This window comes from Saccoglossus kowalevskii, chromosome 9 (assembly GCF_978046115.1).
Source record: "Saccoglossus kowalevskii chromosome 9, keSacKowa6.1, whole genome shotgun sequence".
NCBI classification, from domain to species: domain Eukaryota; kingdom Metazoa; phylum Hemichordata; class Enteropneusta; family Harrimaniidae; genus Saccoglossus; species Saccoglossus kowalevskii.
Window position 1 is genome coordinate 20,978,602 of NC_140649.1, and position 26,061 is coordinate 21,004,662.

Consider the following 26,061-nt stretch of genomic DNA (forward strand, 5'->3'; position numbering starts at 1 on the left):
TTTAAATGACGACTCAATCATGTAAACCTCACAGCTGTGTTTGCCAAGCCTATCTCTTCACAAGTTTCAGGAATACCCACTTACAAACAGCACAATATTATGAATGAGGAAGAAGTTTTACAAACAATATTAATCAATATACGCAGGTGTGAAGTGTTCTGCACAAAAATGTCAATGATAAACGAAACATGCTATTTATCATTATATGGTATTGCGCACAGCTGACGTTGTTCAATACAAGTGAAAGCAATCGGATGCCATTTATTCCCAAATATTAGTTATGACATCATCTCTGCTGTAAATTCGACATTTTAATATGCAGTAAATTATCACAGTAATTGTCCTATTAGAAGTCCATCTCCAAATGAAACGCACATAAACCAAATAATTATATTTATTGAATTCTTTAAATATACCGGTAACTTTGTTTGATCATAGAACCATTGCCATTTCTGTATGCTACTTAGAATAGAGCGAGTACTGTAAAATATGTATTAGAAATCGCGGCTTCTATTAGAACTTCTACACATGATGAATGTTTGGTTCTCAATTATTCAAAAAGAATGGGTGCAACTTCTATTAGGGATGTGGCTCCTAATATAGATTTTACGGTACACAATTAAAGAGAGAAAATATTTTTATGACTAAGTCTCAAGTGATTTCATAATATCCTGGTACCGCGATATATCACTTTTTGTTCTATTTTTATTGGATGCAAGATTTACAGGCACTTCAAATCTATAAATGTATTACCAAGCTAAAATATGCAACATTCCGGTCACACACAGGATCTGGATGGGGGGGGGGGGGGGGCTGTTTAAATCAAGTTTTTGAAACCATGCGATTCATTCCATTCAATAGTCAGATGAAAATTATTTGCTGATTGCAGAGATAAGACAAGAAGAACAAAAACGCTTATTGCGAACAAATAAAACAACAAGTGACAACATTGCATGTCTGTGTGCAGTTGTTGAATGATTTATAAAGCGACACAAACTTCACTGTTTATAAAAGGTTTGTCTGAACAGTTTACTGGTGAATTAGGCAACAATTCATTCAGGTGTACAACATGTAACACTAACAGGTCAGGCATAATAAATGCAAGCAGGAAAGATAAGCATATCAAACACACTTTATAGGTTTTGAAGGTCACACATACTTTCTAGGAGGCGCAAATTCACAATTAACGAGAATTTTTAAAATACAACAGTTGTCGTGCAGCCATATACAAACAGTGTATTTTACCACACGTTGTATACCGGTACATCGCATGGGACCTATTACGAACATAACACGGCACGGCATGGTTGCTTTAAAGTGCTACAGTCGTCATTTAACGCATCTTGGAATTTTGTGCACAACGCATTTTACCAGAGGTACATTACTTGGGTTTGCAAAGTGCATAGTACTGTATGGTGACATCATGCCAAGATCCCATTCAAGTCTCATCTCGTAGATAGCAAGACTGATGCTACGACCTTCTGACATGACATAAAATGTATATCAATGCTCAAGGTTTACAATAAAACATGCCTCACCACTATCATAGTGAAAAAATGTAATGCATCGAAAATGTACAAAAAATATAGTTCTCGTAATTCGTCATATCGTGATCAGCTATTTTGATCCACCTGGACATCCCAGTATCCTAGTTACCTTGGGCATGCGAATTTGGAACGCTTATGCGAGAGCGAGATTGAAACGGGATCTTGGTATCATGTCACCATAGCTGCAAACCCCAAGTAATGTACATTGCATTTCTCGCTTTTGGGACCCATACTGAACATGACGCAGTGCGATGAATTTATCAGTCAAAAAGTTCAAAAAATATTGGAAATTACTGTATAGAGTAATATCCCCGAAAAGTGCCGGAATGTGTGATTTCACAGGTCATGTGATGCCTACTTCATTTTCTCACAATCTAAGATATATGATACAAACTGTAGATAAGTAGAGAGTTCCCGATGGATGCATTTGGAAAGTGTAGTACTGTGTTTGATATTGGGATCAAAATTTGGGTTCAGGCTGCAAGGATACTTGACAAGAGGTGAACACTTGGTTCATGAGGTGAAGTACGCTAGTTTTATTAGATATGAGGAGCTGGTGGAGTAAGCATCTATAACATTTTTGTATAGGTTTGGCATTTTTCATTCAATCCATTATTAATACGATGTTTCTCAACTGCATCCAAGCTTTCTAAATGTGTGAAACTAATAGCAATTATATTTAACCATTCAAACAACATGATTTTTCTTGCCAAAATTTTCGGGCAACAATTTGAAAAACTTTCGATAATATTTTTTGTTAATTTTTGACCAGAAGGACATAATCTATCAGCTACAGATTTGGATAAAAAAAATTTAAAATAATATGACCTTTTCGATAATTGCTTTGTTAATTATGGACCAGAACAATGATCTATCAGCTACAGATTTTGATAATTTTTGGATATTATATGGAATGAATTATAATATGTAGATAAATTTTGTGACAAAAATTGACATTTGTGCTTAAAGAATGTTAGGATGATCATCAAAGCCAATGTGAAATGTTGCTAAAATATTCCCAAAGAATGGATATTTGAAATGTCAAAGAAAAAAAATCTGGATACCTGGATTATGTTTTGGAATTATTAATCTCAAATGTATTTTGATAAATTTTCAATTCAAAATGTCCACCAGAGAAGTTTAATATCATTAGGAAATCACAAAGTCATTGTTTCTATGGAAACAAGTTGGGGTAAACCAAAGCACAATCAAATGGTACTGCCAAAACCAACAATGACTCAGTGCCAACCACAATCATAAAACGACTCCAAACGAAGCCAAACCCGGCATTGCTCACCAAAACATTCACAAAACATCATAGTTGAAGGTCTTTTTGCAATGATAAGGTTCCGGATGCTGGATGTATTCCTTACTGTTACTTGCACATATTGTACATAAAAAACAAACTAGTACAGAAGAGCAATAAGAGTAGAACATTACTGATGACAGTGTCCTTTTAAGTTATGCAAGTCACATATTTATGGAGCAATATTGTATTGCAGTTATTCTATGGCAATCATAATAAATAAAATGTATCAAATTTTACTCACAGCTAGGAGTGGTCGAGTTAAGCTGTATACGAGAACTACACAAAGAAATCAATCACAATTTCTTCACTGTGACGTTTAGTGTTTTTTTTTGTTTTAAAGTGAACATCTGGAAAAAATTGTAATTTCACACCGAGAGCTGTTATGGGATTTCAATACTTTGCCCCCTGAGACTTGGTAATATATAGACGCCATTCAGTTTTTTTGAAATATTGCACTATCTCGAATTTTTTTTATTGCATATAACAATTTAACACCATAAGCCACATTTTCAAAGAAAAACAAACACTTTTTTTTAATGAAATTATTCTCCCACACGCTATCTTTTGTTCTATTATATTCTACCATCTTGTATCACATGCTAGATAATACTGTTAATATTTTACAGATCATATCAAAATAAATCAAGAGATACAAGTTTATGCATGGTCACACATTTTTTTTAAACCTACCAAGACTATACTTTCTACTCATCCTTCAAAAGCTGCCATAATGAAATGTAATGTATAAAGTAATCAGTATTGTACTGGAATCTATTAATGTGATAAAGCTTGTATTTATTTCAGTACAATAAAACAAAGCGAAAAAAAAAATAAAATAAAAAAAAAAATATGTGACATTTGTATTTAAGTAATTAAATGAATCTATAATTTGTTAAATTATTTTAATTAGGATATAATAACATACCGCCACAGCCACTCGCCCTAAATGTACCATATCTAGTCTTATTCTTGGATTCCAATCATAACCAGCCAATGTAGTACAAACGTGAACCATGCAGCCACAACCAGCCAACACAGTACAAACCAACCACAGCCAGCCCACACAGTACAAAACCAATCACAACCAGCCCACACAGTACAAAACCAACCACAACCAGCCCACACAGTAAAAACCAATCACAACCAGCCCACACAGTACAAACCAATCACAACCAGCCCACACAGTACAAACCAATCACAACCAGCCCACACAGTACAAACCAATCACAACCAGCCCACACAGTACAAACCAATCACAACCAGCCCACACAGTACAAACCAATCACAACCAGCCCACACAGTACAAACCAACCACAACCAGCCCACACAGTACAAACCAACCACAACCAGCCCACACAGTACAAACCAACCACAACCAGCCCACACAGTACAAACCAACCACAACCAGCCCACACAGTACAAACCATCCACAACCAGCCCACACAGTACAAACCATCCACAACCAGCCCACACAGTACAAACCATCCACAACCAGCCCACACAGAACAAACCATCCACAACCAGCCCACACAGTACAAACCAACCACAACCAGCCCACACAGTACAAACCAACCACAACCAGCCCACACAGTACAAACCAACCACAACCAGCCCACACAGTACAAACCAACCACAACCAGCCCACACAGCGGGCGGGCGGGCGGGCGGGCGGGCGGGCGGGCGGGCAGGCAGGCAGGCAGGCAGGCAGGCAGGCAGGCAGGCAAGTATGTATGTATGTATGATTCACACAGATAACCTTTGACTGCCTCTGGGTAAATCTTTCAATATTTCATGATATTAAATATTTCACATATTAGTCCCAAGATTCCAACAAGGCTGTAGGAATGATCACTAGTATTATACATCTTTTAGTTTCAGACTACGAATAGCATTAACATAACTAACATTATTTTATTTTGTTGTAATTTCTACTTTTAAACATCCAGGGTCTAAAGTTGTATTCCTGCTTTGCAAGTCTGCTAATATATATACCATCAAATGTTGATATTGTGTATTAATAAGTAATACGCTTAAATTAAGCTAGATTTGTAAACAATATACACTAACTACTGTAAAATACTTTATTTTATGACTTTTTGGGTCTTTTGCATGAAGATTATTTTTACTGCTTTGTGACAAGTTGAATGTAAAATATAGGAGAACGGGTCTGGATTTTATTGTCACAGTAAGTTAAAAGACATTGTTTATAAACACATCCTCTAACGTAAAGACTTTCCAGTACTCCCAAAATGAAATGAGGAGGAACATAAGACCAGATTATCTACTTGGTACTTTTAATATACATCATATTTTCTAGCTGAAGCAGCATCGTTTTAACACATTTTACATTTTTACATTTTTCTAGGAGTGATGTTTCACATAAGTGAAAAACGAACTCACAACTGGAAAAGTTTCATCAAAGTGCCCTTTATATGCACTCAGACAATACACTCCCTCACAGTGACCTCTGTTATGAGTTGGTGATTACTTCACTGTGCTTGTAACTTTGCAGTTTCCTCATAATAACCTAATATTATCCACAGTAACCAGGCACACAATCTGCACAAAGAGCGAGACAGAGCAGGACATGCGACTGACAGGCAGTAATTAGTGAGACGGATACGTTTCAAGAAATGACGTGCATCCCACTGATCTTTGCCGTAATGGATGGACAATTAAAAGACAGCCTCGTTTGATCTGATGTCTTTTTGAAAGCCTTAATTATAACTCGGGATAGGTCTCTACAATTGTTTTCATCTTCATTATTCTAATTTAAAAATCCACAAAGTAAAAACAAGTTCGCACAAGAGTGAACTAAATACACTACAATTCTCGTTTGTTTTGTCAATGTTCCCGTCTACATCTCAGCTACAAGCATCTTAAAAAGGTCCATGTATAGTTACTGATCTGTTCACCACCAGTTCCCTCTTTTCATCACAAATTCACAAAATAGTCACGTTTTTAGTCTTTGCTTCAGAAGATTGGGGCAAAAATAGCCAAATTTTTTGAGTAAAAACTGAAAATTGGCTCAAATTTTGTCTGTTGGCTCCAAAATTAGGGTTCATTTCCAGAAATGTTGAAGAATATAAGAAAAAAGTGCAGACAATTTTGGACGAGAAAGTCTGGTGTTGAAAAAGAATGAATGCCTACAGGTCTCAAGGTGCAACATGTGACTATGAACATTATCAGCAATGATTTTAGCCGCAATTATTATAAATAAACTGCACGTGTATGGAGATTGTCCAACAAATGTTAAAATACACAAAGAGGAAACATGGCATCAATACACACAGATCATCTTGCAACCAGTCCACCTGACATGGGGCTTTAAAGCAAGCAAACAGGTTAGCAAAAACATGAAAATTTTTCATTTCTTCCACTTCTATTTCCAACGTGAAAATAAAATCGTTACGAGGATCGTGGGAATAAGTGGTGATCATATCATTCCATTGTTTATAATTCTTAATATTCAGTAGCTTTTTACGAGCTGTTTATCAATTTTAATGCAATAAACAAAGGAATGCATTTTTTAATACCAACAATTTTACACTATTCATAATTACTGCATTGGCGTGTGGCGTAACTTGGAATGTCACCTGACACAACATTAAATTTTGAAACTGTTCTACCTGTCATTTAATTTTTTTCATCTCGTGTCAAATAAAACTGAGCGATACAATTATCTTCCCAATTCTCAGTATAAGAAAGCTCGAGACTTTTGAATGTGTTGAGCAATGCATCATGGGAAGAGAATGTTAGATGACATTTGCATCAAACAAATCCAGCAACATTTTGAAAATATAATTTGCACTATAATTATTTATCTACAACACAATGCACAGTATGGTAGATGTAAATCTACTTGTATTACAGTCCTTTATTATTCCTCTCCTGCATTTTCGCAGACACCTTCCAGCAAAACAAGGTGCATTTTGTATAACAACCAACAAAACATTGGACATGATTGCTGCCGAACTGCACAATTAAACTAAGATACTAATAATATCAATGACAGAAATCACTGACAGATTTTACAGAATTTCACTACTTGTGTTTCATTTTTGAAAATATTTTGAAAGCCTTACACAGCAGACCTGTAATATGTCATGACGCTACGACCAGTAACTTTCATTTTCTATTTTTCTGGTACCAGCAACAAATGACACAGCTGACAATACATTCATATACATACGGTGACATTCTATTTATGCATTCTATTAATATATAATTATGTTTATTGAGTGCGTCAAAAAATTGTGTCTTTTATAACTTTTTCAAATTAACCTTTCCAGACCAATCATTTTGCATATTTAAAATATTCCACAAAATTCTTTGTTAATTTTAGAAAACAAACTTTTTTTTTTTTATTGCTTACACGTTTTAATCACAATTTTTAAAAAAAATATGAAAAAAAATAATGCAGGCTAATTTTGTGAAAGACAACCAAAGGTCAAAGGTTAACACCGAACTAAACTGAAGATGGCAATTTGAATTCTTTCATAGCAAAATATATTTTTCTGACCAGCATAAACAATTTTTTCATAATTTTACATTAAATTTCAACAATAATTTCCGAGAAGTAACATAAATTTTTGATGAAAAGGAGTTAAAATACTGAATTACTTTGCTTAAGATGATACATATTGATAATAATGATGAAAAGGCGAAACAAAATAAATACGTGTTTTTTCGGTTTCATACAATAAATTCAACTTATTATAATCCAAGTTTAAATCATAAAAAATACAATAACTCCCAGCATAGCACTAAACTTGACATTTAGTATCTCTAAGTCATAAAATTAAGCTGAAGATAATAAATACAAATGTAATGGAATCATAAATTCTGATAAAGAATCAAGACCAATGCTAATATCATGAACAAAACTGGAGCCTTGAATGGAAGCTTTTCCAATAAAACATAAAAATTTTAGGAGATCTGCATCTAGAAAGTAGGCCATAAATCATTTCGATATCACTCTGATGACATGCCCTGGGCACAGTATGTCTGCATAATAATTATTAATCTCCAAATAATAATAATCCAAAATCCTATTATTTTCACTCATTTTGATTCCGAATGCTCATTTATTTTTGGTTCTGAGATTAATCATTCAGTAGCTCCTAAAAACACCAGCTTTTTAGGAAGTGCAAGAGAAGTGACAATAATAAAGATAGGGTTAATATAAACTGGTTATTGTTACAACATGGTGAGGGCAATGCATATCCGACAAAGGACTTGGCAACTAAAATGTTAAATTTTAATACCTGAAATATGCCATGAGCTAATGATCAAAACAAATCTCACTGGTTTTATTTTTCAAATTCCATACATGTAGCTCAAAATTTTTTAAAGAGGCAGCCATAAATCCCTGGGATCACACAGTGGGCATCATTGTCCAGGCTAGTTATACTATCAATCTGTGTGGAGACTCACTTTGAAATTTTAATCCAGTAAGTAATGTAAGATTAATCAGATAAAGAGATCCACTTTACAATATGGTGGATATTTTCTGAGTGCCACCAACTCTGTTTTGGATTAAGTTCTATTAATGGCATTCGATTTTAGTTGATATGACAATTAGAGTTAAAGACTCAGAACTGAAAATCACAAACAAGTAAATATCTCCCTGAATAGTGGTGTAGCACCCTCTGGTGGTGGTTGGGTCGCCCTCTGACATTTGGACAATTCCAGATACCCTCTAGAGATGAATGAGCGCCCTCTATAAATGGTTGGGTGCCATGTGGGAAAAATAACAATTTTCTTAATTTCGTTTTCTAATTTCATAAAGGTGAATTTGAGAAGAGATGAGATTAAGCCGACAACTTAATTATCACAATTTATGATATATATAACACAATTTGCATGGTACAAAGAAATCCTCATGCGACTAACTCTACAACTACATAAACTGCACTAAACCTATACATGTACATATGCAAGTTGACGAATGGACAAAGGGATGAACCAATTAAAATTGTGAGGAGGGTTGTGTAAATGATGTGAGAAGTAAACATTCTTGATCATCTGCTATGACATACTAATTTTTTTCACTGACAACCGTTGATTTAATAGATAATAATAATATTATTATAATATCTCTTATGGCATTCTTTTATCGGTTAATAGCAATATGAATAGAAATGTCAATATCACAAATCAAGAGAACCGACATTGACTATCCCACCCCAGATTTTGAATGGTCTGGCCCTTAAGAACTTTGTTTTCAGTTAGATGTACCAACTTATGACTGAGTAAACCAGTTTTTACAGCAACAGAAATGAATATAAACAATCAGAATAGTTATACCAGCTGAATTACATGAAAAGTTTGCAGTCATAACAGATCTGACACCGACTGGGACATTGTGTGATCGTGTAACATTAACATAGGTATGTGATTTAAGTAAACCGCAAACCATATATTGGGTAACCATGCGACACTGTTAGTGGTGATATAGTTTCATGACCTGTAAGTTTTATTGCAGTTTTATTTGTAACTTACATATTGAGAAAACCAGGGCAAGTATTACAACAAGGCTGTTAAAACTTGGAAGGAAATTTCCACTACACGGAATCAGGTGAATGGATGGAGGGGCAGATAGGTTGACTCTCAGTCGTATACTAGCAACTATTATATTGCATTTTATTTTCATTGGATGTATTTATAGGCATGTTTATTGGATTACGCAACCACTTTGATCTGACTGGTTAAAATATGCAAGCCCTTTATCTGGTAGGAACTATACCCCCCCCCCTCCCACCCACCCACCTCCCGCAATGGACTATGCAATAGTGGAGTGGGAACACCTCAAAAAGTAGGTTAGAAACGGGCAACACAAAGGAACAATGTTGAAAAGACACTAACTCAAACTTCCAGATGTTCATTAAAAAAAAAAGAGACCATTATTCTCTTTCATTTTTAGGAGAATAGTTTTTTTTGTGCGTGTCAGTATTATTACATATATTTACCCTTTGAGCATGAACGAATTTCCCGCCAAAATTTTGTTGAAACATTCCGGCTTTTTTAAATTTATTTTTCTCTATTTTTCGACAAAATTTTGGGCAAAATAGACTTGATTTACTATTGGCTACAGGGCTTGATAAAAAGTTTTGAAAAACAAGTCATTGATTATGACACAGTCCCCGTTAAATTTTTCTTTGTGCTCGCCATACTAAAGCGAAGGGGTTGTCGCGAGCGCGTCCTTGAAACTTGAGTTCCAAGTGGCGTATACAACAGATTGTTTATTTACATCAAAACACATGTTCCGTGTAGTAGTAATATTGCCAACAGCCGTTATTTGGCCATCTTTGATCTGATTATGAAACACACTGATATGTATGATGTATGTGCCAAATACGAATGAAAATGGTACATAAATTGTGGAAATATAGTAGCAAGGCCAAAAAGTCAGATGGCTGTCAATCGGCCAGATTTTGAAACAAATTGTCATGGACATGCATCCTAACATGTATAAAGTACATGTACACGTATGTTCCAAATTTGAATGAAAACTGACAGAGCACGTCCAAGATACCACATAAAAAAACAAAACAAGATGCCTGCCAGTCGACCATCTTTGATCCAATTGCGAAATAAATCGTCATGGACATGTATCCTAACATGTATAATCTATGTACCAAATTTGAATGAAAACTGACAAAGCATGTCCAAAATACAACATTTTCAAAAAACAAGATGGCTGCCAGTCGGCCATTTTGAATCAAATCGCTAAACCACTGCATGAGCATATGTCCCACATAAAGTACTAGGGACATGCAAGAATGAACGGCATCGATCCAAGGGATTCTGAGATATGACTCCGGACAGACGGACGGAGGCCGAATTATAAGTCCGTTTTCAGACTTCGTTCGAACAGGAACTAATTATTTTGTCACAAAACGACTTTAGCATTCAAAAGCTTAGAAGCATTGTGATACGAAACAGAAAAAAAAATTATATCAGTTATCATCCACCTCAAGTACTTGTATACATGTCAGAGAATATAAATACATGACTTGAAAAAATAACATGCACATACTGATTATTTTAAATGATTACTAATTATTATAAATTTTGACAGTTTCAATAAAAATTATGAATTTGGGATATATTAACAAAATAAACAATTCAGTCCTTGTTTCACGTCTAATGAAAATGAAAATCCTCCTTTTTGTCCACCTACATCACAGCATTATATCCTAAATACATAATACTGCGTACAGTATACTGTAATTGTCACGATTTGATAATTTCTAGACAATATTTTGTGAAAGGCATTAACACTATGTTGTGGAACCCAAGAGAAATTGTCACTGCTACAAAAATTTGTTGATTTTCACCGACTCGCGAAATAAAAGCGGTTACTGCATAAATATAAAAAATTTTAGGGTATTTTGCTAATATATTATTTGAGAAGTTCAACTCCAAAAAAAACCACATAAACCAAAAATTGCTAGATCAATGAAATACGTCAAAACCTGTTGGTTACATAAAAACTTTTACAAATAATGCATACGGTATTATAAACAGTAAAGTCCCCTTGTAAATTTGTAAAAAAAAAAAATACACCAACCAAAACATCAATTTAGACACGCCAAAAGAGATCCAAAAGGCACACTTACAACACAACTTGATCTTATCAAACTATGTATATAAAGTATTCAAAGATGCTTCTTTAAAGTTGTAAGATTACCATGGCAACAACAAATATGAAACAATTATTAATACTTCTGATAAGCTCATCATCTTTCTAATTGCTTCATTAAACATCACCATGGCAACATGAAAATCAATTAATTTGTTCAAATTAAAAACCATAATTAGGCACAGATACATGAAATTATGCTAACTTTACTTTAAGATACGTGAAACTGAAACGCAAACTGTTTTGTCTATCAGATATTTATTCAAAACCTTAGAAGTAGTGGCTTTACAACCATCTTACATCATTAGCTTGATCAAATATGTACAACTCGTATCCAGCACAATCTCCATATATATGATAAACTATGTTAGACTGCTCAGTTTATTAGATTTTCACAAGTTTGTCATGTAAAATTTAGGGTTCATTATCTTGAATTTAGAACAAAATAATACTATGCTATCATATAAAATGTTTTCTTTCTCTATTTTATTCTGATTATTCTTACTTATTTAGGGAGTTCTAATTGCTGAATTATTGAACAGCAAAATGAAAATCCAAATGTTCAAAATCAACATCCTCTGGAGATAAAAAAAATTATAAATATGTAGATATCGTCATCAGTACTATGTGGGTACTAACAAGATAGTGGAGATCCCAGAGGGGCTGTAGTCTGAAAGGCAATGGGTGAAATGTCTAGTCTGTATTACCAATTTAATAATGATTATAATTACACGCCTGCAGCCTGTTCAGTACACTTCTCAAGCAGAAAATACGGTCATGCAAGGGTATTCACTGGTTTTAGTACTAGCATCTAAACTCAACGCAGAGTGAGTATTCATGTATAATTTCACTTATAGAATATGGAATTCATCACATTGCACTATTATGACTTTTACAATATAAGAGAAATGAACATAACCACACTGCTGCTACCAGTTCTCCAATGGACATAATCTCATTACTACCACCGACTGGTTCATTGGACATAATCCTACCACTTTCATCAGCAATCCAATAGACAATCTCAAAGCTGCCACATGCAGATGGATCAATGAACATAATCCCATCATTACCAACAGTTGTCCAGTGGACAAAATCCCACCACTGCCACCAGTTGTCCAGTGGACAAAATCCCACTACTGCCACCAGTTGTTCATTGGATCTAATCCCACCACTGCCACCAGTTGTCCAATGGTCTTAATCCCACCACTGCCACCAGTTGTCCATTGGATCTAATCCCACCACTGCCACCAGTTGTCCAATGGTCTTAATCCCACCACTGCCACCAGTTGTCTAATGGTCTTAATCCCACCACTGCCACCAGTTGTCCAATGGTCTTAATCCCACCACTGCCACCAGTTGTCCAATGGACCTAATTCAACCACTCCCACCAGTTGTTCAATGGTCTTAATCCCACCACTGCCACCAGTTGTTCAATGGTCTTAATCCCACCACTGCCACCAGTTGTCTAATGGTCTTAATCCCACCACTGCCACCAGTTGTCCAATGGTCTTAATCCCACCACTGCCACCAGTTGTCCAATGGACCTAATTCAACCACTCCCACCAGTTGTTCAATGGTCTTAATCCCACCACTGCCACCAGTTGTCTAATGGACCTAATCCCACCACTGCCACCAGTTGTCTAATGGACCTAAACCCACCACTGCCACCAGTTGTCCAATGGACCTAATCCCACCACTGCCACCAGTTGTCCAATGGACCTTATCCCACCACTGCCACTAGTTATCCAATGAACCTAATTCAACCACTCCCACCAGTTGTCCAATGGTCTTAATCCCACCACTGCCACCAGTTGTCCAATGGACCTAATCCCACCACTGCCACCAGTTGTCCAATGGACCTAATCCCACCACTGCCACCAGTTGTCCAATGGACCTAATGCCACCACTGCCACCAGTTGTCCAATTGACCTAATCCCACCACTGCCACTAGTTATCCAATGAACCTAATTCAACCACTCCCACCAGTTGTCCAATGGTCTTAATCTCACCACTGCCACCAGTTAGTCAATGGACCTAATCCCACCACTCCCACCAGTTGTCCAATGGACCTAATCCCATCGCTGCCACCACCTAATCCCATGGATCCCACTGCTACCATCAATTTGATCATAATCTTAACCTTGCCACCAGTTGTTCAATGAACATAATCCAGCCACTGATACCAGTTGTTCAATGAACATAATCCAGCCACTGATACCAGTTGTTCAATGAACATAATCCAGCCACTGATACCAGTTGTTCAGTGGATATAATCCAAATGCTGCCACCAGTCGTTCAATAAACCAAATTCTAACGCTGCCACCAGTTCAAGCATTCAGATATTAAGAATAGACCAGAAAATGACTAAAAATACTAATGACTGCTGCTCACGGGTTAAGTTAAAAGTTGTTGAATTATGAATCATTATTTGTATCAAATTAAATGGTTTGTTGGACTAAAAAACATAATTATCAACATAATTGATATGTAGATGGTGATATTCTGCTAAGAGATCTCTCAACACCTGCAGTATACATATATTGTGAACCTTCTAATATTGGCTGTGACCCCACACAGCTGTCTAATTTTGCCTTAAGCAGGAATATTATCAAAACATTCATTTTTAAGTAAATGGACTGGTTCATTCATAAGCTAATTCATTTGTGTTATGTACTCATGTATGTGAGCATGTATGCATCTATCAATCTTTGAACTGAAGAAACTTTCAATGTCCATTTAAAATTATTCTTGCCAAATATTCATGCATATCAATTTGCCATTGAACAAGAACTTTGTAAAAGCACCTTTTCTTATTTTATGCAGAGATGGACAATTGGAGATTTATTCTGCATTTCAAAAAAGGATTGATCAAAAAGGCTGTTCAATATAACTAATTATTATCATAGTACTAGTGTATTTATCACCATTTTTAGCTTTAATTTTAGAAGATTCGTTTCTCAAGTTACAAAACAGGCAGTAATATTGGTTCCTATTCACATTTGTTTGTAATGATATTTTGCTGTAAGCCTCAGATATGCCTAGATTTGTTTACTGATTTGTGAACAAAAATGGATTTGTAAAATCAAAATCTTTTTGCAATATCAGAGTTCTCTTCATGCAGGTGGTTATCTCATATGCCTTACCCCCACACAAAAATACAGTCACCTCTCCATGATATGCAAACATCTTGTCAACTCATTACACTATCTCAGAGATCTCTTTATACATATGGTTACAACTGTTTCTTATATGTCTTATATCTTAGCTCAACAATGGGAGAATGGAATGGGATTTAAAACCACAAAGCACATGCAGTTTTCCTGATAACATTTTTATTTCAAGACAGCAGTGTCTAAGAGGCAATAAGAAAAAAAATAAAATGCCAATACTCATAAACAATAAGCAAACTCCGACAACATCAGAATCCACAAGCAAATTTACAAGCAAGAGAAATAAATCAGCTAGCAATGAACTAAATTTGATAATGCTATGGCGTTTTTTAAGAAAAAAATTTGCAATAGTCACTGACAATCTGTAACAATGACCCAAGAGAAATTTTCACTGGAACCAAATTTCAAAGTTATTCTCTTATGAAATTAAAGTTCACAATAAAATCCCTGCAAATGATTCCAAGCAAAACAAGGTGTTTGTTAAGTAGGACACCATTTTTTTTTTTCAACTGTAAGTTTTGCAAGTCAATTATCATGAAATGGAATATATCAGCTGCTTACTTAGAATTGTATTAACATTTATTAGGTGGTTGTCTACTACTACTCACAAAAATTGCACCAGTCAAAATTTATTTAAGTGCACATACACAAGATAAAATGTTAACTCTTGTTGCACAAATGACATTATGTGAGTATAGAAACACACAGGTCGGCTACGACAAACCTAACCAGGTTTCTGGAGTGTCTTTTGTTACTTAATGAAAACAGGGCAGTACACATAATTTCTTCTTTCAACCATAGTACATATGAAAGCTTTTAACCCTGCAACCATCATACTCAATCAAGCGTTTTTTTAGAATGCTACTAACACTGGATTTCAATTTTTAAATCCCACAATCCACTTACAAGAACAAATATTTTAAGAAACCACTGTGATTATCTCACTGTGTAATTTACTCGGAGATGAATGCATTTTTTGTCAATGTGTTGGCAGATTTTTTTTGACCAAAATTTAGTGGCAAATGTTTGTGCAAATTTAATCCTAATTTGAAACTGGAAGAACCAAAGAATTGAGAAGATTTTTTTTTAGTAATAGCAAAGAACTGACAATGACAATGGAATAGTTTGTCATATTATGAAAATTAAAGTAAAGCAGTAATTACACATAACTTGAAGTTTAATTCTCAACTAACAATGGCTGCTCTCGATCAGAAAATATTCATGGCAACATAGGGACCAATTAATATTCAAATTTGACACAATGCCTGGAAGCCAGAACACTAACAAGTAATTCTGGGAAATATATGCTGCAGCGGAAACTAGCTACACAAAACTAATACGCTTATACATAACCCTGATGAAAACATTAACTCCTTGAACACCTAAGTCACTTTTTGTCACTTTTCATAAAATAAACAAAACATGAATAAATTTTAAGGCATGTAGACAATGGAGAATTACTGTAAAACATGTTGAAAAAAGCAACATGCAATTTTAGCGAATTGTGGTAAAATAACGTAATAGCGAAATGTCGAATCTTTTCTTTGTTGATTTTCTGTTTTCACAATACTTGTCTGTCGCCTGCCAAAACAAATGCGCAGTCATCACCTCCATATAAAACAGTCAAGTGAAATAATGAAGCGCTCCAGATTTGTACGTTTTCTGTGTTATTTACAAAGTGACGTTGTTTGGCGGCCATTTTGAAATCATAATGAAATCATTAGCGAATCAGTTCTCTCGCTAAATTCGCGAAAAAGACATGTTTTACAGTATGTCCATTAGATCCAAAATGAAAACAGTCAATTACCAAAAAGTGCAAAAAATTAGGATGTTCCAAGAGTCAAAACAAAATGTTATTCACTTACCCATGTGTTTCAACACAGCAGCTGGTTGGAGTATTACAGAAGTCAGATGAAGGTTTGGCACATAAATTAATGTAATATTATATAATCTTGATACTTTCATTACAAAAATTGCCACATAAATACACCGGTTCACATTTTGTTCACATGTTTAGGAATTCAAGCATTGATATTCAGCAAGTCTTAAAAAAATGTTGAAAACTTTTTTTTAGTGGACAATTGTATTGAAAGAATACAATTAAATAATATCAAAACAAGCATTACATTTGTTATGTTTGTGTTATATAACTTGTAGTATTTAATCATAACTTATTTTTATTATACTGTCTCCACTGCAGCAAATATTTCCAAAAATATTAGAGGAATACAAATCATTGCCAACATTTAGTCAAAAATAAGTGATAGAAGTTTCAGAAAACTGAGAAAAGTTTACTTGAAGATAATAGTTTTACTGTTTTGAGCAGCAGTTACATGAAGCTTGTGAGAAGATGTGTAAAGTTTGTAAGATATACCAGTTATTACATACTGAAGTTAAAGTTTGTTTAGCTTTTTAAACTTGCAAAGCATCATAGACCTTGATTGGTTGACACTTATAGATGTCAACCAATCAGTTTACATCTTACAATCCAAGATAAAGAAACCAACCAATCAGTGTACACCTTACAAACTAGAACATTATATGAACCAATCAGTGTGAGTCTTACAATCCGGGAGCAAGGTACCAATGAGTGTACATTTCACAAACCATGAACCTAACATAAGCCCAATCACTGTATCATTTCATTCTAGGATCACAAACAATGGTTATTATAATGAGGCCTATGATTACCGGTAAGAGCTGAATTAATAGTCAAGATCAGAAAAAGAAGAAGATTAAAAAGTTAAGGGACATACTGAATAATCCCACCTTGTTGTTGTTCAAGAAAATTCACTCTACGAGTGTAATTGGAATTCAGTTTCATTACGATTGTTATAATTACTAATTCTGTTCAATCTCACCTTATTCAAACACTCCAGAGGCGGCATCTCAGACAGCGCGGCTACCGCCTCACTGCATGACCAATCAAGAGGCTGGTGATCTGGCCACACATCCTATAAGAGGAAGAAAAAAACATTGCTTAGACCTAATTGATCTCTCAAGTCAATAACAGCATGTGACAAGTAGCCACATACTACACACAAGACAGCCATGTGGGAATACACAATCGGTGTTTTACCTAGAAAACAAAACTTCATCAACAATCCACGAAAGGTTTGGGATTGATCGGTTTCCCAACATGTTTGAGTAGATGAAGAAATATAAAGTAGCTGTCAAAACATGGTAATGAAAAAGTAGAAACTAAACTCCACAAACACGATCCAGAGTTTTAAAACACTTTTGGTAATACTTCATTTGATACCACAGGAAACATACTTTTGTAAAGGTGTTATATGCACGACTGATTGTATCAATGAATCAAAAGGAATGCCACTGATCATGAGGCAGCTCAAAATGGCAGAATAGTAAAAGCTCCCAGGTTTCTTTGAAGTTACCTGTCTTCTCAAGTCAACACATGAAGAGTTGTTGTTTATGTTTAGAAGCGAGTTCTATGAACTCTGATGAACAAAGAAAAATAGAGCATAAACAAATTTATGGCAGATATTCAAGTATAAATTCAGTAAGACATGGTCAGTTTAGTTGTTGTCTCAAAAGCATTGCTTAATTCTCGATACTGTAATAGAATATAGCAACACAACATGATCCAACAATTTAAATATACTTCAAAACAGTGTCATAAAATTAACAGAAACTTAATACTATCCTAACACACCCATTTATATAAATATATTGCATTAAATTAATAATAAATATTAAGTCCTGAAATAACATTTTCAGAAATCAATGCTGGAGTGTTTTTTTTATTATTTTTTGATTTAAAAATTGTGGTTTTATTTTGATTTTTCATAAAAATTAATTTCTTCTCATTTTTTTTCTAAAATTTTGACAAAAACTTGTGCGATTACTAGAAATTTGAAATGGGAGATTACAAGATATTTTCAAAAATTATTTGTTTGCAATACATTCTAGTTGGAGACTGTAAAATAGAGCGAACAAGACTTCTACCTATGGCACTGGACTTGTCGTAATTGACTCCATTTAAATTTCCATTTTGAGATAGAGATCAAATTCAGAAAAAAAGAAGAAGAAAAAAGCTACACTTGATGAGTGCCGAAACAGCTGTACATGTCTGAAATTTCAATACTGGATGGTGTGCAATCATGAGCACAAGAGTCATCAGTAACATGTTGGCTTACAGAAGTGTGCAGATGATAATCTTGTCGGCTCCATTTTTATCAGGTGAATCAGGGAGCTAAAACTCGCTCCATCATCGACTTTCATGGTCACTGTTGAAATTTTTATTCCTTAGTTTCACCTGCTGCACAACTCCCCTATGAATGCCAATTGTAGCTGGGTTGATGGCTGATGGATGGACTTATCAATAAATCCTGTTTATTAGTGACTAACGGAAATTAGTGTAACTAATAATCCCATTTCTTAAGCCAGAATATCAAGAATAAGTACCTTTTCTCATGGTTTCCGGAAAGGTTAACCCTGTCAAATTTGTTTCCCCCTCACCAAAAATTCAGTGCAAATATTTTACCCATATCTTGGGCCATACAGATATTGATATTGCTTTTAGTTATTGATCAAAAAATTTGTCAATTTTTATCAACATTTCATGTGGGATGAGCACATATTACACACAAAATGATTTTGTAGATGGTGCCAAAAGTTGACAATGGCGCTGAAAATGGTCAAATAGTTTCAGCCACAGTGTCAACATACATGTACATCATTTGTCTTTGTCAATCTCCCATTCAGAAAACTGGGTGACAGTTCAGAGAAATTTTCAGATTTGTGTCACATAATGAAATATACTACTGTTAAATACAATTTTATTTGCAATTTTCTGGTGTTTTCATTGACCTCACCTTGATAGAATAACAATAAACACTGGTCTTCACTGTTTTATACTGGTAAGTAATAGTCTAACATGATGGCAAATATAAGGGTTAATACACAGATGACCTACCTCTAATAATTCCAATGGTGTCTTGCCACCAACTGTGTCAAAACTCAGCTGTTTAAACCACTGCATATGGTGATTGAGAGCAGTTGGAAATACATGACAACGGAGCAATGCCGAGTCGCCTTCAATAACTGTCTGATTCTTCAAAACGAATTTTGATAATACTGGTGGGCTATTATCTAAAAGGGGAAAAACAAAAGCATTATCATATTGCAAATACCGTAAAATCTGTATTAGAAGCAGCATCCCTAATAGAATACCCACCCATTTTTTTTTGGGAACAATTGAGAATGAAAAAAAAAATCACAATTTCTCATTTGTGTAGAAGAATAGAATAGAATAGAATAGAATAGAATAGAATAGAATAGAATAGAATAGAATAGAATAGAATAGAATAGAATAGAATAGAATAGAATAGAATAGAATAGAATAGAATAGAATAGAATAGAAACAGCATCCCCTCTGTTTCATTATACCATTTTAATAGAAACCGTAGCTTCTATTACAGATTCTATAGTTCCACAGGTACGTACAATTTCCAGCGATTTGTTGTGAATTCCAAATACTACCTGATTAAAACCTTTGTAAAATTACAACAGCTGTAAATATATCTTGTCGCCATTATTTTTGTTTAAATATTTGATAGTTGTCAATCACATTATGTTATAATTAGGCCAAAAAAAAAAAACTTATGTTGCCCTCAAGTCGGAAAATTGAAAAATTTAGTCGGTCGGTCGGATTTTTTTTTTTTTTTTTTTTTTTTTTTTTTAAACTCGTGAAAACTAAGGGTATCGTAAATAGCCGAGGTATATGGGGGAAAAAACGTGACCCGATATTTCATATTTTTCGGTCGGTCGCTGAGGGCAACAAAACAATTTTTTTTTGGGTCTTTTAAGAGTTTATGCTATTGGTGTCAGTGTTGCAAGAAATCTCTGAGCAGGAAAACCAGCATATAGTAGGAATTTATTAAAACAGTCATCAAACATGTATCAAGTCAACACTGGTGTCTTGTCAATCTATTAACGCTACAAACAAATCAAGAATTATGTGTATCTATTTTGAGAGAAGTGACTGTTGATGTTATCAGAAAACAAGCTGTGAAAACATTGAACACCCAACATCTAATCAATCTTTATCACCATAGTTACAGTTTTCGGTTTAAATACCATGCATTTGACATGTGCAGAGGACACTAAACCTGAGTAATTACTCACAAACTTCAAATGATTACTGTAAAATCTGTATTAGAAACCACGACTTGTATTGAAATGGTACATTGCAACAGAGGGGATGTGGCTTCTATTAGAGCATCTACACATATGAGAAATGATGAATTTTTGATTCTCAATTATTCAAATAGAATGGATGCAACTTCTATTAGAGATGCGGCTTTGAATACAGATTTTACAGTACTATGGAAACTCTCCAAGAAAATCAGTTGAACTAACACAATTTTAAGGTATTTTCCAAGGAATAATTTTCATTGATTATGTCTTTCAATGTAGGAGAGGAGGAGTACATAAGTAACATGACTATTTTTATATTTCAGATATTTAAGAGAGCTATACATAAAAAAAATATCTTACTTTGACTGGCAACTTCTAGGATAAACGTGAAATTGAGAGTTCCATATTTGTTGGTTACCACACATGTATAAGAACCGCTGTCTTTGCTCAAGAGTTCCTGAAGGTGCAGAATCCATTTCTTCTGTCGGGGCTGCAATTCACAATAATCAGTTACTTTTCTTTTTTTCAAAAATTAAACTGAAAAAGTTCAGGTTAGAAAACATTTGAAATAGTATTGGAATTTCTCTCTAACTATAACACATAACCTAGCTGTAAATGTACATGTAGCTATACTGTTTGAGATGCATAGTGAGACATACATCAAATCAATAGGTGATATTTTGTTCACTGAGAGATCCTGCATATTACATGAAAAACGCAGTTCAAACGTCAGTCAAAAAAATTGAACAATTTGATTTTGAATTTAAATTTCTTTTTTTGTATGTTGAAATGCTGATCTTGGAAGAGGGAAATATTGTATTGAGATATCCGTACTTCATCAAAATTAATCATCATCAAATGTAGCACACAATTAAGTGTGGAAACACCCCAAAATACTCCCTCATTTGATTAATCCAGCACAGTGTTCAGATGCTACTACAATGCTATAATCTTTGTTTTCCCTGTTTTTACATTTGATTTCACACATAGCACGAGATCACGCATAGCACGAGATCACGCATAGCACAAGATCATACATTGAGCGGAAAATTGTCCATCAGCCTAGCATTTTCGAGATAATGATAGTTACTAAAATTAGGAAATTTATCAACACTAAAACGAATTAAATCAATCTGACAGTGATCCATCAAAGATACAATGGTAGGACTGGATATAGCAAGAAAAAAAATCATTCAGGGTTGACCTCTAGAAACATCAGGGGTGGGGATTTGGTACAAGAAAAATCAGTACAGAGATATTCAGGGTTGACCACAAGAAACATCAGGGGGGTATTTGGTACAAGAAAAGTCAGCAGAGACATAACGCAAAGAATAACACATTTAAACATTATTCTAGAAAATCTAGCACTAAACTAGGTAAAGGAAACAAATTTGTACTGTGTCATCTCCCCTCCCAGAATTTCTAATCATCGATCCATTCAACTAAATTTTTATTAAACAAAGCAATTTGTTTATTCAAAGAGTTGTGCATTTATGGTGATGGCGCGCATCACGAATACAAATGCCCTCCCTCCCTCCCTCCCTCCCTCCCTCCTTCCCTCCCTCCCTCCCTCCCTTCCTCCATTACCACCTGCTTGACAGTAAAGAAATCAGATAGCATTTAAAAACCACATGTGCGGTAATTCCAATCTGCCCAGATGCAATTATCTCACAAACACTATTCAATCTTACGACAGATGGTCTTTCATAGCTATAATCAAAGGAGGACTATTTTACCAGGACATACTAAGGACGCATTCATTAGCAAACAGGCCTCGAATGACAAGTCTAATCAAGTAGTGCATCGACATTATCGCCACCGCCACGGGTCATCAATATCTTCTATCTGTCTGATGATCTTTATCGGTAATTACTCCATCCGGTCCATAAAAGTTTCAAACATTGTCAAATGCAAATAGGACGAGTGTACAGTGATGGCAAAGGTGTTTCATTACTAAGCAGATAACCTTTAGGTGGCCTTTCCCTAATAGAAGTACCTGGCAGACCCAATGTACGTGATGCTAAACTTCAAACAGACCTTCCCAAATGATACATCAATTTATATGTGATCCTAACCTTGCTAAAAGCAGAACCAGTACACAGTTAAGGATAACTGTTATATTTTAGGGGAACCTTAGTTAAGGTTAATTCACAGAGATGTTTGTGTTCGACCAGGCCTGGTTGACACTAGGATAGCACATTAAATAGCCATTTACCCCCGGTAGTAGAGAGATGCCCCACACAGCCCTGTCAAGTAGTCCCAAACATGAATATGGCTTCTATGTATCGGAACTCATACTTGCAACTTGCACATACTGGTAAATAAAAAAAAAAAAAATCAAGAGTGACATTCAATGTCCGAAACAGTCACCTGACACAAAAAGATAAAAAAAAAAATGATCTACTGTAAAATCTGTATTAAAAAACTGCAACTTCTATTAAAAATGGTACAATGCAACAGAGGGAATGCAGCTTCTATTAGAGCATCTATACATATGAGAAATGATAAATTTTTGGTTCTCATTTATTCAAAAAGAATGTGTGCGACTTCTATTAGAAATGCGGTTTCTAATACAGATTTTACGGTACTAGTATAAATTTGCATTTAGGACACAACACTATGTTATCATATTGTTATTATCAATCATACCTATTATCTGATAATAACCAAAACATTCTATACGAGTTCTTGAGGTTGCAGTATGTTTGTTAGTTTTAATACTCCCTCTATTAGTAATGCATACACTTACATATAAAGATAGATTTGTGTCTATGATCAAAATTAACTGTATTTTAACAATCCAGCACACAAAAAATTGAAGTTTTTGTTCATACACAGTACATCTGTTTACTAGTATATTAGTTACTATATAAACAAATAAAATTATCTAAGTCCTCAAATCTTTTTATATTTCATATTTTTTCAGTTGCGACACGTACGTAGATGTGAGAAGCTACTTCGCCGGTCGAACGGCTTCAGACCTCGCCGACGCCTGACAGAATAGTGTACGTCTCATAGGCAAGATCAATACTGCAAATTCGCAAAGTTCACGCCTTCTTGAGTTTCAATGAATATTCATTTTTGAGGCCATGATAACTGTGATTGCATTGTCAGCAAAAATCACAGACTGTTTTGAACAAGATGATAAACATCGGGCTGACATCTGGCAGCACCTTATCACATATTATGTCAACAAACAAATAAACTTTTTGATGGCTGTCATTATCTTACATTCCTGCAATTTAATTGGTGCAGGTGAAAAACTACATCGTTCTGTCAGGTGTGTGTTGTGTTTAGAGCAACGCTGAGGGCGCAATTCACACGACCTTGTCAGGTTAGTTGTCACTCAGATCACTGATAAAGGAAATTAAAACAAATTAAAGACTTAACTACCTTCACTTCATTTTTAGTATATGGCCAGGGCATCTCTACGGGTTCTTGCATAAATGTTTTTGAGCGCCGCCATTTTTTATTTTGAACAAATTGGACATATATTGACTACATACAGGAATTGCAGGTTTTATTTTGTAAAGATGACAAAAGCCAACTATAGAGCTGAAAAGGTTTACTTAATAAAAAGGTATTAAAGTGTCAGATGATTGCACAAGGTGACATTGATGCTAAGACCAGAAGACAGATTGCAAGTTGATTTCTGACCTGTGATCAGATAAATGCCACATTCTATTTCATAAATAATACAATTATACATTGTAATATACCGTAAAAACATCGTCAATCAAGAAGCAATTTGAACATATAAATCTCTTTTTCAGTGTAAAGCAACGACAGTATGTACGTCAATTGTCATATCTTATCATGTGTATGACTGCTGAAGGGAGAACGTCTCGGGTCTCAACCACAGGGATTTGTTGTCTCCTGTGTGGTTTTCTACAATTAATTATCTCTGTGCATCACAGCATATTAAAGAGAAAACAATCGAGAAACCTTCTCAGTTTGCTGAGGATTGTTAGATGCATATATCACATACACAATTCTGAATGAAATTACAAGTTAAAACTAAGAACTGTCAAATAAATCTAATTTCAACTTACTGGAGAAAAAATAGATACAACTCTTAAATACAATATATATAGTTACAATAATTTGGTTTCGAAAATAGTCTTAGCCAACGGTACAAGTATATGAAATTTTCCCCAATAGGTTAGATTTTCCAATCAAGAATTGAATTTTATGTCAATGGAATCAAACAGAAAGTCAAAGATATTTTGTGAAGGATCAAACCATACCATTATTATCAAACAAATTAATCCAAAAATCTGACCTGCGATGAACGCAGTTGGATCAAAAATGATTTTTTTGTTTCTTTCTTCACGTCAGACACAATGTCTACTCTGAATTTGTTATTGTAAGTAGCACCAAAAAAAACGGTACAGCCAGGAGTAACTACAACTTCAGCAGTGTTTTCAGTTGGCTTCGCCTTTTCATAAAAACTATACTACCGAACTATATATATCAAACTTATATATACCATATTTATAAGTTTGAGGATACAGGCCATCTGTAGCCATCATAATGAGACATCCAAATTATCCAAATTGCTCTCAGTGAATAAATACACTGGTCACATACAAATTAATTAAATTTTCAATCAAACTATAACTTCTTGAATACTGCAACTCAACATGAATTATGAATATATACCTACCTCACGGTATCGTTCTATTGAATCAATATCTTCACCATTGAAATACCAACTGACATTAGGAGTTGGATTACCTCCAGCAATACAATGAAATCGGACAGAAGTAAACATTGGGGCTGCACGAAATTTTGACATCTTGTTAGGTTTCAGCCAAAATGGTGGACCTGGTTCATCCGCATCGTCTTCAATCACCTCCGGTAAATCATACTCTTGATCATCGTACTCCCCTTCATCATATGAAGCATTGTCATAATCTGCACTTAGTTCTTCAAAAAATAAATCAAAGAAAGCTTAGAAAGAACTCCCATGTGCTGAGAGTATTGGAGACACATTCAAAATTACTTGTACTTGATTGAGATAGTGATGGAAAAGCTGAAAACTAATAATGCAAATCAGAAAATTAATATGAACAGATTTGAGTGTAAAACTAATGAGGTCTGCGCAATGTAACAGACCATCCATGTACCAAGTTTTATTGAAATGTGATTGGAACCAAATTAGGGAATTAATATAAACAGATTTTAACCCTAAACTAATCAGGTTTGTACATTGTCCTAGAGCAT

General features: G+C 34.7%; 1 protein-coding gene across 1 annotated transcript in view; it reads right to left on the reverse strand.

The window, feature by feature from the left end:
- fgfra (fibroblast growth factor receptor A) overlaps positions 1–26,061 on the reverse strand; it is a 138,351-nt gene that overhangs the window by 28,549 nt on the left and 83,741 nt on the right. Inside the window, 4 exon segments of the mRNA NM_001168063.1 lie at positions 17,538–17,630; positions 19,613–19,788; positions 21,196–21,325; positions 25,502–25,764. Coding sequence (NP_001161535.1) covers positions 17,538–17,630; positions 19,613–19,788; positions 21,196–21,325; positions 25,502–25,764 — 662 coding nt within the window.